This window comes from Meles meles, chromosome 5, assembly GCF_922984935.1.
Source record: "Meles meles chromosome 5, mMelMel3.1 paternal haplotype, whole genome shotgun sequence".
NCBI classification, from domain to species: Eukaryota; Metazoa; Chordata; class Mammalia; order Carnivora; family Mustelidae; genus Meles; species Meles meles.
In genome coordinates, this window is record NC_060070.1 from 51,373,778 (window position 1) to 51,389,138 (window position 15,361).

The following is a 15,361-nucleotide window of genomic DNA, read 5'->3' on the forward strand; positions in this document are numbered from 1 at the left end:
CTGACTAATTGTATTCAAATTAAGCAAAAACAGGCAGATAACAGAAAAATGCTTATTTAAAAATAGATTTCTCCAGAGGTGCCTAGGTGGCTCAGTCTGGTTAAGTATCCAACTCTTGATTTCAGCTCAGATCATGAGATTGAACCCCAAGGCAGGCTCTATATTGGGCAGGCATGGTTCCTGCTTAAGAGTCTCCCTCTCTCACTGGAAGAGATTATGCTGAGCGAAATAAGTCAAGCAGAGAGAGTCAAGTATCATATTGTCTCACTTATTTGTGGAGCATAACAAAGAACACGGAGGACATGGGGAGATGGAGAGGAGAGGGAGTTGAAGGAAGGGGAGATAACCATGAGAGACTATGGACTCTGAAAAACAACCAGAGGGTTTTGAAGGGGCTGAGGGGTGGGAGGTTGAGGAACCAGGTGGTGGGTAATAGGGAGAGCACGTACTGCATGGAGCACTGGGTGTGGTGCAAAAACAATGAACACTGTTATGCTGAAAATAAACAAATTTAAAAAAAAAAAGTCTCCCTTTCTCCCCCGCCCCCCCCAGCTCACTCACACTGTCTCTCTTTAAAAAAAAAAAAAAAAAATCTCCAGAGATGCAGTGAAGTTATCTCATACGTATCTGATGTATGTCCATTATGCTATTAGGAACTCTGGAAACCAGATCAGTAAATTTCTTACTGAGTGCCTACAGCTTACAAAGCAATAGAGTGGGTTAAAAAGTGTAAGACATAACTTATTCTCAAAACAATGTGTGACTAACAAGTTGCTTGAATCCCCTAAGATAAAAATAGAGTATCACATTATCTAATATATTTAATTGCCAGATTAAATTTAAAGGTGGTAATTCAGAAATCAAATAAGGGAGTTTCAGGTAAGGCTTCCAAAATAAGTAAAATATGAGGTGGACCTAAAAGAATTTCCCATGATTAGAAAGGAAAGATGTGAATTACCTGTATCTCTAAAATTTAAGAAAATTGAAATTTTGAGGAATATTTAATGCAGTTTATCCCCTAAGTGGTTTTAAGTATCATGTGATACAAATCTGCTTAAACCAAAAATTCTAGGTTTCTCAAGGATTATTGGGGAATAAGACCTAATCATCATCCTGATTCTTGGCTATATCATACCATAGTCTTACGCTTATAAATATGATCATTCCTATTTAATAACCAACTTACCTGGTTTCATTTAAGTTTTTAGCTATTTCAGTTGATACAGATATTTTCCTTATGGGAAGAAATACTTGGTGCAATTAATAGTCCATATTGAGGCTAGAATTTAATGATTTTCAGACTTTTCCCTACCTTTTTCTGTTAAGTCAAAGGAAACCTTTTTCAAACACACTTTAACTCAAAACTTCAGTGTAGAAAATTGAAAATCTGTGGCTCTAACTCTGTCATGTAACAGTGGTGCTCAATAACTGGATAAATTAACTTTTCAAATATCCTCTGACTTAATCTCTCAAAATAACACATACAGAATTTATTTTCTAAGTTTTCCCCTCTGCCCTTCTCCAGCTCTCCTCTTCTCACACTGACAATTCTTTTATTTACACCAGAACTGTGCTGTTATCCATAAAAATTTGTCTTTTTCTCTCATATCCTACATCCAGTCTATCAGAGGGTTTTTTGTTTTTGTGTGTGTGTGGCTCTGTCTTCTAAATGTATTCATTTAAGTGCTTTTTTGCTACTTCTGCTGTCGCACTCACGTGAGCCACTATAAGCTCTTGGTTGTATTACTGCAATAGTCTTCCATCTGTCTTTCTCCTTCCACCCTTTTCACCCTAGGTTCTATTCATTAAAGTAGGGATCTGCAAACGTTTTCTGGGACCCACTAGCCTGCTGTTGTAGCCTGAGAGCAGCCATAGATAATACATAAATGGATGGATATGGATATGTTCCAATAAAATTTGATTTATAAAAGTAGAAGCAGCTAGACTTGAACCATGGGCTATAATTTGCAAATCCCTGCTCTGGTGAATCCACAGTGATCCTTTTAAAAGTCAGATTCTGTCACTCTTTGTCTAAAATCCTCCAGTGGACCTTTCTCACATATAGTAAATGCCAAACTCCTTTATCCCTCCCTTACTCTTCAAAGAGAGAGCACTCCTGATATGTTTGAGAAACAAGTTGTGTTTAGTAGGAATAAGAGGAAAATGTATATTGAGTAACAGCTGTTAGCAGTACCTTCTGTAGTGTTCTCTGATATCCCGATACTTCCTTCAGTGAACTTGTGTTAAGTCACAATGATAACTACCTTTTTTTAAAAACACGAGAATAAAATTTAGAAGTCTTACTATACAAACACTCAGCTAAAACTTTTAGTCAACTGCGTGAAGTTTCTCGGAGGTTTCAAGGGCTGTTAGAAAGTCCATTTTTCCTAAGTCTAAGGAAACTAGGTAAGTTAGCTATTAAATTGGAATGATCATATTTATAACCATAAGTCTTATCCAGACAATAATGGCAACTTATGGGAAAAGTTAAAAAAAAACTTTTTCTCACAGGTCTATTTTTATATTTAGCCACAGAAGTTAAAGGGACCTGGGGACACCTGGCTGGCTCAGTCAGTAGAGCATGCAGCTCTTAATCTCAGGGTCATGAGTTCAAGCCCCACATCAGGCATAGGGTTCACTTAAAAAAAAAAAAGCAAGGGACCTGGCTTGATGACATTGTGTTTGGAAAAAAAATTTTTGATAGAAATATTTTTTCTAGAAACTAATTATGAGCCAGGTGTGAAATGACTACTTCAAAATGGGGAGAAAATATTTCTGGGCTTTGTATAATGCCCACCCCACTAAAACAATTAGCCTTCTGCATTTTCCACTACTCAGCCCATATGAAAATTTCTTATTTCGTTCTTACTAACATGCCATGACTATGATTTTAAAAAAAAAAAAGAAAAAACTGGAGTATGACTTGGTTTGTTACAAATACTGATAAAGAGGATAGGATTTTGAGAAGGAGATTACACAGAACTTACACTTTGGGGTTTATGAGAATATCTTGTTGAACCAGTCTTGTTCTGAATGTTGTTTGGTTCATCGAGTTCTTTTTTATGCAGTGATTTGGAAAGATCAAATAGCTAATAACAATACTTCTGCCATAAAAAAAAAATAAGGGTTTATTTTATTTTTTTTCTTAAGATTGTACTTATTTATTTGAGAAAGAGGGAGAGTGAGAGGGAGATGCAGACTCTCCCCTGAGCAGGGAACCCGATGCAGGGCTCAGTCTCAGGATCCCAGGACCCCAGATCATGACCTCAGCCCAAGACAGTCACTTAACTGACTGAGCCACCCAGGTGCCCGAAAATAAGGTTTTTAAATACTTAATATATATTTTTGTTGAAAGATCTTCCCTTTAATCACCTTTATACTTATTTTATTTTTTTAAAGATTTATTTATTTATTTAAGAGGGCAAGAAAGCACAGAGGAGAGGGGCAAAAAGAGAGCAAGAGAGAGTCTTAAGCAGACTCCACCCTGAGTATGGAGCCTGACGTGAGCCTCAGTCTCAGGATCCTAGATCATAACTTGAGCTGAAACCAAGAATCAGATGTTTGACTTACTCCACCACCCAGGCACCCCTATCAGTATTTTAAAGGACAGATTGAAAGATGATTGTTTTTGTGATAATACTACTTTATAATGTTCTAAACTCTTAGAGATTGGCTGTAGGAGAACTAACAGAAAATGGTTTGACATTAGAAGAATGGTTACCTTCAACATGGATTACAGATACTCTTCCCCGAAGATGTCCATTTGTGCCGCAGATGGGTGATGAGGTACTTTTAAACTTTTAAGAACAGTCTTTGTTTCTTTGAGGTATCTTTAAGCTTTTTTAAAAATAGCTCTTGAAATTGTAGAAAACGGTAGTTGCATAAAGTATCTCATTTTAGATGTTTATAAGCTGTGTATGGAAAAGGTGTAATTAGGAGGAAAGTTCTGATCTTTTCTGAGGCCGCTTGCAACTTTAAGTATTGTAGTAGCAAAACTAAATATTGTAAGAGAATGGAAATTTTATTGGCATTTTAAAAACTAGGTTTTTTTTTAATAAGAGGATTCTACTGTTCATTTTCTTTCTAAAAATTTATTTTTCTTAGCTTAAGGCTTAAATACATAACATTTTAAAGGAAAAATGCAATTAGCATTTTATTTTTATTTAATTTTATTTGATAAGTTTTCATTTAAATACAGTGTTTATAATTAGATCTTTTTAAAAATTTGCTAGAATCAAAACTACTTCAAAGAAAATGTGATTGGTCATCATTTTGGACTAGGTACTTATGAATTTGAAATGAAAATTTAAGATCTTAGATCAAAATTTCCCAGTCCAGTGTTCATGTCTTCTTATTTTAATGCATAAGTGTTAAGAATCAGTCGTCTGGCAGCCAGTAGGTTGGCAGTAATAAATTAGGAAGTACAATATGGGCTTCTTTAGCAAACCACACTAATTAGCAATAGAAAGTGGCAAGTGACAGTTGACAGTTTAAAAAAAAAAAAAGAAACAAAAACATTTTTAATGCTGGAGTAACTCTAAAGAGTAGTCTGAAAAAAATTCATTTAGGCAACCTACTTAAGAAGACTTGAAGAGCACAGAACATTTCTGTATTGTTGTAATTTGGTACAGTGATAGAGCCTAACAGGTCCTTGAGCATCAAGAAGATGCTTGATTAAATTATATTTAATATATTCAAGGTAACTAGAAAGTTTGTAAATCCTTATTGAATAATTCTCTTTCACAGTGTTTAAGTTGTCTTTTTAATTGTTGGTGCTTAAGCAGGTCAGTTCTCATTATTTAGCATTATTCTTTTGAAATTTCAAACAGTTGGAGCAATAGTGATACTAATGAATAGAAGAAAAGTACGTAGAATAGTGGATATCCCAAAATCTTAATAGCATTTTAAAATATTTAATAACATAATAACAAGCTCCACTATTTTTTTGTAGTGGGAAGAATACTTGGTATCAGACTTACTATGTCAAATGCTAGTAGATACCAAGATGGTAGTCAGGTGTCATTTAAATCTGAACTTCATAAAATGAGGATAAGTTATATGCCTTGCTCTCTTTATAAGGATAAAATATGCTTAAAAATACATTTTTCATTTCAAAGTTTGCTGCATATGTACAAACCACTTGCTACCAAAATACATGAATAATAAACTGATCATGACTTCTAGTTACAGCTTACTTTGTTTTATAGCATAGGTCAACTTACATTGAATGCAAAAATAAAACAGTGAGACAAACTGCTCATTTTATACTCTCACTGTATAACCAAAGTAATGTTATTTAGAACACTTTGTTTATGATTAAATGGAATTAGGACAATGGGAAGAAAAGAAGGAAAAAATATCAAAATATTAGAATTTCTTTTGAAAGGATACTAAATTCTCTCTTAGCTGATACCTTGCATCTTGGGTTAAAGGAAACATTCAAGGTTTAAAATTCTGGCTTTTATTTACTTTTTAGGTTTATTACTTCCGGCAGGGACATGAAGCTTATGTTGAAATGGCCCGGAAAAATAAGATTTATAGTATCAATCCCAAAAAACAGCCATGGCATAAAATGGAACTACGGGTATGGTGTTTATTACTTAAAAGGTGCAATTTTGTATTATGTAGAAAGTTGTATTGAATGTTACTCTTTTCACCATAAGAAACTGTTTCATGAAGATTTATTTTTTAATTGGAGCAATCCTGGAGACTAAGAGATATTTAATTTTCAAAGAAATGTAAGATTGAATTTATGTATTCTGATAGTTTATAATTTGGGTACAAAGTGTAATTATAGTGAAAGTTAACACTGATGTCTAAGGTAAACTTCATATTTGCAAATAAGTATTTTTAGACTTATCAGCCAGAGTTCAAAATTTTGTAGCGGTCTTTGGAACTGTATTGGAAAACTTGCATTTCAATAAATTTTTCCCTTTTTTAAAAAGTTTTTACTGAGATAAAATTTGTTAATTCTAAAGGGCACAAATATGCTTCAGTACACAGGTCAGGAAAGTTTTGTGTGCACAGATTAATAATCACCACCTAGATCAAGATTGAAATGGAGAAATGTTTTGATTATATTTATCAGTTTATTTTATGATTTATTTTATAAAGATGATTTATTTTCTATATCTTTCTCAGGAACAAGAACTGATGAAAATAGTTGGCATAAAGTATGAAGTGGGATTGCCTACCCTTTGCTGCCTTAAACTTGCTTTTCTAGATCCTGATACTGGTAAACTGACTGGTGGATCATTTACCATGAAGTAAGGACTGTTGAAGGAGGCAGTCGTTTCTTAGTATTGCACATTGTTTTAAGATGATTCAGATAAATTTTAACTTCTTTGAGATAATTTTAGGTATATATGACCTAATCAGTTTGTTTCTGTTTGTAATTAGATACCACGATATGCCTGATGTTATAGATTTTCTCGTCTTGAGACAACAGTTTGATGATGCAAAATATAGGCGGTGGAACATAGGTGGGTAATTTATTTAGAAAACATACATGTTTGTTATTTTTTTTAATATAATAAGTGATTTACTATTTTTAATGATTCAGAAAAAAGATAAATCTTCTTGCCATTTGTGGGAATGTTAATAACAAGGTAAGAAGATGTAATAATGTCAGCTATTTAAAATACAGTTGACCATTGAACAACTGCAAGGATTAGGAGTGCTGACACATTGCATAGTGGAATATCTGTGTGTAACTTTAATTGCTTGAAGAGTTAACTACTAATAGCCTACTGTTGACCAAGAGCCTTACTTGATGACATACGTAATCAAGTAACATGTTTTGTATAACTATTCTTACAGTAAAGGAAGCTAGAGAAAAGAAAATGTTATTAAGAAATCATAAGGAAGAAAAAATGCATTTATAGTATTGTACTGTATCGGAAAAAAAATCCCAAGTATAAGTAGACTTACACAGTTCAAACCTATATTGTTCAAAGGTCAATTGTCCTTTTAATCTCGTCGATGCTGAAATTCTAAACATTTTCTCTCCAGATTTGGTAATGGTTATAAAACTGTTTATAGGTATTTCTTTAGCTGTTTTATGTGTTGAATTAAATTTTCATCTAAAAATATAACAGAATTCACAGTTGAAGCAAAAGACATCTTCCAGTTCAAAATGTTCAGTAATTTGGGACCAAAGCTGAACTGGCATTTTTCTTTTATTGGTCTAATCTGTTATAATTTTTAAACTTAATATTGTAAATAAGACTCAAAAGAAACTTTAAAATTCTTAAAAGTTTCCAGGCATTTAAGATACATTAATTTATGTTCACATGGATGTGCAATTCATTTGAGTATTTTTCTTTTTTTTTAATTTTCAAAGAGGCCAGCCACTCTTTGTCATCTTGAAGTGGGATGTGGTACATATATGGCATATTTGGTTTGAAAAAGCACATCTGTTGATAAGGCCAGTCCATCTCTCCTCCAGTGCCATTGGAAGGCATTGGCATGGTGATAAGTCGTATTTGGTCTTGGTAAACTTAGAAATTTACATGTGTATTCTAAAAATTAAGACAAATACAAGTTACTAAAATTAGAGACATGGGAGTTATCAAAAAGAATTTACATTCCCCATAAATTCCATTACACCATTTTCCTGGAGGCTTTAAAAGATGTGTTCTACCAAATAGGGGAATGAACCAAGGAAGGGAAAGACATGAAAGTCCTCCAGGAGACAGGAAATCCAGAATAGGAAAGAGCCAAAATGAATTCCCAGTAATAGTAGAAGTCTCAGCATAGCATCTGTCCCAGCAAATCTGTAAAATGACCAGTTTAAAAGTTGTTGTCCTCCAAGAGCAAAGTCTTAAGGAAAGACAGAAAATGGAACTGATGAATTACCTAATGTGTCTAACTTTGTTGGAAATTATGTTGAAGGATGTTTTATAGTTTAAGCTCTTAAAGCATGTGGGAAGACTTAATTGTAAATCCAGAGAAAACCAATCACAAAAAAAGAAAAAAAAAGTGAAGCAGTTATACAGAATTATAGAAGAATGGAATTGTGTGCTATTTGGTTCTGTAGCAAACAATATTTACATAGTTATGATAGAGATGATACGGATTAAATAAAATAGACATAATTACATACAATTATATGGAGAGGTCAATACTTAATGTCTAAAATTGGGGAGTGAAGAAATAGCTCTAATTATTTAGAAATCTAAATTTAAGAAATAGTTACAAGAGTTAAAGATTTTTTTGGTTTTGATTATAAGCCTTTAGTACACTTGTTTTTTAAATTATTTGCATGTGTCACTGAAAAATTTTATTTTTTTAAAGACCTGCATCTGCAGGAAATTGCAGAACAAAGATTAGTGGTCAGAATCCAGGAATATTCCAGAAATGAGTTGATAACAACCTAAGTAAAGAAGTACGGCAAGCGGTAGACATATCAAAGAGATATTTCAAATGATGGATGTACATTGGAATTTTCTCATCTGGATCATAGCTGTTTTTTCCTCTGTAAATATATAGATTAATGATTTCTTCTAAAGTTAGTACTACTTAGTCTTTTATTTCTGAGGAAATAGGCATCTATCTACTGATAGCCATTTAAAATTTTTAAAACTTACTCCAAATGGTATACTCTATTCCCCCACTTAATTTCTACGGTATTATTCATTGTGGTTAGGCATACATCACCCATTTCTTCCTCTTTAGCATAATGTCATTAGTGTATGCAGGATCATAAAAAATAGCTCTTTGAAACTCATCATTGTGTTTAAGGTTGTGGTGGTGTCAAGAATGCTGTTTATTAATTATATGGTATCTTCTCACTAAGTTCAGTGTCACTAAGATGCATCTAAAGAGCAATTAAGGACTATCTGGTAATAGATCATGTTTTCCTTTTATCACTGCCTGTTAGAATGCTTGAATCTAAATTTGGGCCCCAATGCATACCCATTCAAAGTTAAATATAACTTGAAAACATGTAGTTGTGTTCTATTAACTTACTCCTGGCTCCCAACTTGTATTTTTTGTCATTAAATTTTTTTATCTTTTTTTTTAATTTTTAATTCATTTTATGTTGTATGTCTCTATAAACTTTTAAATCGTTTTTGATAAAAAAGAATATGAACATATACTTGTCTCTTTATGGGTTTGAAAATGAAACTTACTCAGATGAGTTCTAAAATAATTAATTTGTTTGAAATCACACAGATAAGTTATTTGAACTTGTCTTTCAGACCCTAACCTATCCTTACTAGGAGAAAACACTCCGTACTGTGAAAGCCAAGGAAGAGGAAAGAGTAAGGAAGAGGGTGATTTACAGTTTTCATATGACATGGCAGGAAGCTGAGAAGATAGTTTATTAGGGTCTTTGGGGGACGTCGTTTTAGTGGCAGGATAATAGCTGATTGCAATTAGGTAAGGAAAGGAACACAAGAAGTGCTGTCTGTTTTATAAGGATTAGTTGTTTTTCTTTTTGTTACTCTCTTGTTTTTATAGAAAAGAGAAAGTGAGTGTATACATGAGTGTTATAACTTCAGGATGATTGACATGAAGGAAGGCAGGTTGGATGTTTTCTTGTTACGGTTTCTAGGCTAGAGTCTTGATTGTTGGAGTAACTTGCCTATAGAAAGCAAGAAATTAAAAATAAAAATGTTTGTTGGGCATTAATTATCTAAACCATGCTTTTATTTGAATGAGGAGTTTGGGCATAATCCTAATGATGAATTTTAAATTCTGGGTTGGTAAAAATGCTTAACCTAAGTGTGAATTTCTCCTGACCCTAATAAGATGTATGGTACTGGAAACTGGTAAGTCACACTGTTATGTTTATTAAATAACTTTTTTCCTCAATCTTGCCAATTTTATTCATTTATTTATTTTGGAGTGTGTAGATCACTTTTTATATGTTTCCTGAAATTATACAATAGTAAGTATCTTAAAGGAATACTTTGGGAGAAAGGAGTAACAACAGCAGCAATAAATTTCAGAGTAATGAGATGGCTTTTGTTTTTGTCTAGGTGACCGTTTCAGATCAGTCATAGATGATGCTTGGTGGTTTGGAACAATTGAAAGCCAGGAACCTCTTCAGCCAGAGTACCCTGATAGTTTGTTTCAGTGCTATAATGTTTGGTAAGGGAGTGTTTGTTGTATTTTAGTTTAGCTTGGTTACCTTATTTGCAAGGGGAGGCGGGGCGAGGGTAGTGGCGGTGCAGAAGAAAAGGGAGAGAAAGAGTCTTAAGCAGACTCCAGGCCCAGTACAGATGGGCTCAATCTTATGACCCCTGAGATCATGACCTGAGCCAAAGTCAGGAGTTGAACGCCTCCAGCTTGACTTACTTTTAATGTTTTCCCCATCTATTAATATAAAGTGACAAAGGCATTTCTTTTAAACACTTGAATTCTTTTAAACATTTGAAGCAGTTATTTTTATAATGTGATTTTATAAAACTTGTAACACAGTATTTAGATTTTCTTTAACATAGGGATTTTCCTTCCTTTAAGCTGGGACAATGGAGATACAGAAAAGATGAGTCCTTGGGATATGGAGCTTATTCCTAATAATGGTAAGTGTATATTGGGCTTTTTGTGTTACAAAATTAATTTCTTAAATAAGGAATCTGATTTGCTGCCTTGTTACTGCGTAGGGTTGTTATGAAGATCATATAGAAAATACTCATTCAGCAGTTATTTATTGTACACTTGTTATTGATCTTGGACTGGAGGTAGGGAAGGCATAGCAGTGAACAAGATAGACATAATCTTTGTCCACTTGGAATTCATAATCTTACAGGAAAGATTGAAGTTAGTTAACAGCAAAATATGAAAATTATTGTTCACTCCTGGAAAGTAAGCACTTTGGAACAAAGATTTTTTTTTTTTTTTTTAACATCAGCAGAACACTGAAAAATAAAAATAAGACATTAAGAGTTTAGCCTTTTGAGTGAGACCTAGATTCATACCCTATCACTGCCGTATTCTATCTAGATCATCTTGGCAAGTTCTTTAACAGTCTCAAAACTTCAGATTTTTAGGACTTCAATCTCTGAAATTCTGTAAACTGACACCTTACAGGGCTTCTGTGAGGATTAAATGACATCATGTGTATAAAGTGCTTATTGTAGAACCTTAAACTCATTTAAGGACCTCCACAAGTAGTAGTTTACTACTGCTAATAATAACTATATGGCATGATAATTGCCTTAGGACTTGGGAGTTAGCCTTAGGCAGTAAGACATCTTCCTGAACTGAGAAAAGGCCAGTGGAGCTGAAGCCTGCAGAGTGTATTTTTCATCTACCCCAATGCCCATTTTTTGTTTCTATTTTTAAAAAAATACAGCCCACACAATTGCATATGCATAAAAGGATTTGAAAGAATATATATTCCAGAATATTACTAATGATTATTTATAAAGGATAGGACTATAATGACTTCCACAAATTATCTTTTACATTATTGTGTATTTTTTTTCCTACAATATATCACTTTTCCCATCAGGTAAGAATAAAAACTTTAAAAAACAAAAGGGAAAAAATCATGTGACATAATAGAAATAATCATTTATAATGGAGTTGCTCACTAGTTATTATATTCTAAAAAATCAGAGAAAAGATAACTTGGAAAAGTTAAATCTAATCAGGAAAACCTTAGAAATGAGAAAAAGACATGCTGATATTATCTAAGAATAGTTTCTAGAAATTATCACTTTGAAAATTTAATACCAATAACATATTTTTTATCTCACTGCTAAATTAGAGCTTTTTGAAACTATTAAATATCTTTTTTCTAATTAAGATTTTATTTATTTGTCAGAGAGAGCACTCACAAGCAGGGGTAGCAGCAGGCAGAGGGAGAAGCAGGCTCCTTCTGAGCAAGGAGCCAGATGTGGGACTCGATCCCAGGACCCTGGGATCATGACCTGAGCCGAAGGCAGATGCTTAACTGACTGAACGACCCTGCCATCCTAAAACTATAAAATATCTTGAACAACTTAGAATGATGTTACATGGCTTATCTTTTTTTATTTCTTTTCTTTCTTAAGTTTGAGGTTGCAGTCACATTGAACTACTGTGTATGAGAGAAATGAACCTAGTCAGTGTTGTATTGCTTGGGGTATTTCTTGAAATGAATTAGTGGCATTAATACACTATTTGTTTCCTACCTAAATATATCCGTTTGTGAAGGGGGGATTTTTGTTGTTTTTGTTCTGTCTGCATACATATACATGTGCATTCAGTGGTTTAATTACATTGAGGAGAAAGAATTTTGTATACAAATAGTAGCATATTTTCCAGTGTTTCTCTGATGAAATCTAGTTCAGAGAAAATGTTACTTGGCAGATTTGTAGGTTTTATGTCACCACTCCTTCCTAATGTATGCAGAAAGCATACCTTCATAATTTAAAAGCAATAAACATGAATCATCTTAGTATTGATAATTCTCTCTGTTCCTACACTAAAAAAAAGTTAAGACTTTGAAGTGCTTGTGAAAAACACCATTTTAGTTCAGTTTCACCTGGTGTATGTTTTATTAAAATAAATATCATGAAAAGATTCAGAAAACTTGCAAGGTTAAGCATCATTTTACAGAAATACTTTGTCCTTTACCTGAAACTAATAGTAGAGCAAATTGTCAGGTATAATTTTAGAGAAGTAATTATATGCTCATCTAGAGAATTATTTATAAAATTAATGTTTCAAAATATAAATTTTATTGGCCCTTGAAACATTCTTTTTTTTAAATGAAAATACATACTAACCAGATCTTTACAAAATTACATTCTAGTTTTTTTGACAATGTGAACTCTACTTTTTACAGGTAACCTAAATGGTAGCAGAAATCACAAATTTTCACTAAATTTGCTTTTCTGTGTATTTCAGCTGTATTTCCTGAAGAACTAGGTACTAGTGTTCCTTTAACTGATGTTGAATGCAGATCGTTGATTTATAAACCTCTTGATGGAGAATGGGGTTCCAATCCCAGGGATGAAGAATGTGAAAGAATTGTGGCAGGAATAAACCAGCTGATGACACTAGGTAAATAATAATAGTAACACAGGAATATAGAAAAAACTGGCAGAAAGCAAAGGAAAGGAAAAATCGAAAATAAAATTTGTTTTTGCAATATCATGTCAGTGGTTTTCAAACATTTTTAAGTGGAATTTCTTTCTTTCTCTCAAATGAGATCTTACATAGGTTTTTGAGTATCTAGAACAATTAAAAATGGGGTTGCTGTAGCTGAATTTTAGAGTGCAGGCCCCCAGAAATGCCAGGGGTACCTGTGAAAAGTCTGGATCCTTCAGAACTTGATTTGAAATCCTTCAACCTATGTAAGCTGACATGATGTGAATTTGGAGAGGAGGATTGAAACGTAAATTACAAACTGTACCAGTTCTCCCCTTAACTAACAGGAAGGAAGATAATACTGAACTGCTTTGTCTCATTTAAAAAAAAAAAAAAACAGTGCCACAGAACTTGTTGTTATCTGAATTCTGGGCTTTTAAAACAACTTTAAATGAGTATGGTGGTTTGTAGCAACCCCCCTGTCAGTAAGGAATCAGACTTCAAAGAGGAAAAAATTATGATTTAGAGGTGAAGACACTGGAGACACATACTGGATAATACTTTCATCTGAAGTCTTTTTTACTATGCCAACACTTTATTTAAAGAGTATCATACATATCTTAAATACTTTTAGTAGTATTTTAGCATAGGAGGTTGTCTTATACTGTATATGAATGAGACTAAATAAATAAATAAAAAGCCGTCTTTGCCAGGTTCAGTTTACTGTGTGCCTTTTGGTCAGTGACATTGACTCAAAGACTTCTGGATCCGTTTCTTCTCTGAGTGCTTGCATGAGATTTCACAGAATTAAGTTAAGGCGATAAGTTTTGAGAAAGTCAGGTTACATTTGGATGGAATGTGTTATTATATTGTTATTGACAGAATGACTGTCAAAAACCTACAGATTCAGGAATGGCTAGGTTTTTAGTACAGAAATGTATGTGTACTTAATAGGTCAGATTTAGGTATTGTCTGTCATTTCTTGTCTTCTAAGGGAATCTGAATAACAGATATCCCTAGAATTTTGCAGTGTAAAATGTAGACATATAAGCAGTGAAACTGTATTAGTCTAGCTAAACTATATTTACTATGAAAAGACAATGGCAGTCTAATGGTTTTGTGGATCAGAATTTATCTTAAATCAAGCAGAATTGTCTGTGAAGTAGTTGAAACAATAAAAAAAAAAACATAAAAGCTATTTTTTTAATTCTAGATATTGCTTCAGCATTTGTGGCCCCTGTGGATCTACAAGCCTATCCCATGTATTGCACTGTAGTGGCATATCCAACGGATTTAAGTACAATTAAACAAAGACTGGAAAACAGGTTTTACAGGTTAGAACCCATTTGCTGTAGCTGCTACCAAAAGAAAACTAAATGATCCTTGAGTGTTTCTGAAACTTTACTGTGCATACAAATCACCTGGGGATTTATTTATTTATTTATTTTAAAAATGCAGTCTGTGGTTCAGTAATTTTAGTGGGACCTGAGGGTTTTGAATTTCTAACAAATTCCCTGGGATGCTGATGCTCCTGGTCTGTAGATGTGGAACATGATGCATAGTTTTGTCTAGTTGCTAATATGAGTTGGTGCTGTCTTCATACTATAATTTATAAAGCAAGCCAGAGTATCTCGTTTTCTTCTAGACATCACATTGAAATATTTTTTCATGGATTTTTTTCATAGAACAATATTAAAAAGTTGGATATTTTTTTCTTATTTTGTTTATATTTAGCTTATAAATACTTGAAGCTGAGAATTCAGGATATTTTTCATAGTTGTAGGTTAGCTTGAAATAATGGAGTTAACAAAGACCTAATTTCAGTTCATTTGCATTGTCTAGTTAACAATTTCAGTAAACATTGAGTTCTAATCTTGGATAGGCATTGTAGTTTTATTGCCTGGAATGTCTTTACAGAAAAGTGAATTTAAGCCTATAGCTTTCACGTAAAAAAGTCATACTTCCAGTTTTCATGACTTTTGCTTAGAAGACTAACAACATTTGGTTGGTTGGTTGGTTGGTTGGTTGGTTGGTTGGTTGGTTGGTTTATTTATTTATTAGAGAGCAGGAATGGTGAGGGTAGGGGAGGGGAAAGAGTCTTGGGGCTCTGTCTTAACAACCCTGAGATCATGACCTAAGCTGAAATCTAGAGTCAGATGCTTAACCATCTGAGCCACCCGGGCACCCCACAACATTTTAATTTAAATAATTGCATTTTATAAAGTTCTTTTTGTGGCCAATTTTGTATTACTGCAGCTCTTTACATTATAGTATTCATTTTAACTTAGGGAAACTTTTATTTATATTTTGTATTTTTTTTTTATTATTAAGA

At 33.2% G+C, this 15,361-nt stretch overlaps 1 protein-coding gene across 3 annotated transcripts in view; it reads left to right on the forward strand.

The window, feature by feature from the left end:
• LOC123941429 (pleckstrin homology domain interacting protein) overlaps positions 1 to 15,361 on the forward strand; it is a 133,258-nt gene that overhangs the window by 94,558 nt on the left and 23,339 nt on the right. For all 3 annotated transcript variants that reach the window (XM_046004559.1, XM_046004561.1, XM_046004560.1), the window contains exons 24-31: positions 3,667 to 3,786; positions 5,477 to 5,584; positions 6,142 to 6,266; positions 6,400 to 6,482; positions 9,987 to 10,098; positions 10,471 to 10,532; positions 12,847 to 13,002; positions 14,243 to 14,363. In XM_046004559.1, coding sequence (XP_045860515.1) covers positions 3,667 to 3,786; positions 5,477 to 5,584; positions 6,142 to 6,266; positions 6,400 to 6,482; positions 9,987 to 10,098; positions 10,471 to 10,532; positions 12,847 to 13,002; positions 14,243 to 14,363 — 887 coding nt within the window. The remainder of the gene's footprint in view (positions 1 to 3,666; positions 3,787 to 5,476; positions 5,585 to 6,141; positions 6,267 to 6,399; positions 6,483 to 9,986; positions 10,099 to 10,470; positions 10,533 to 12,846; positions 13,003 to 14,242; positions 14,364 to 15,361) is intronic.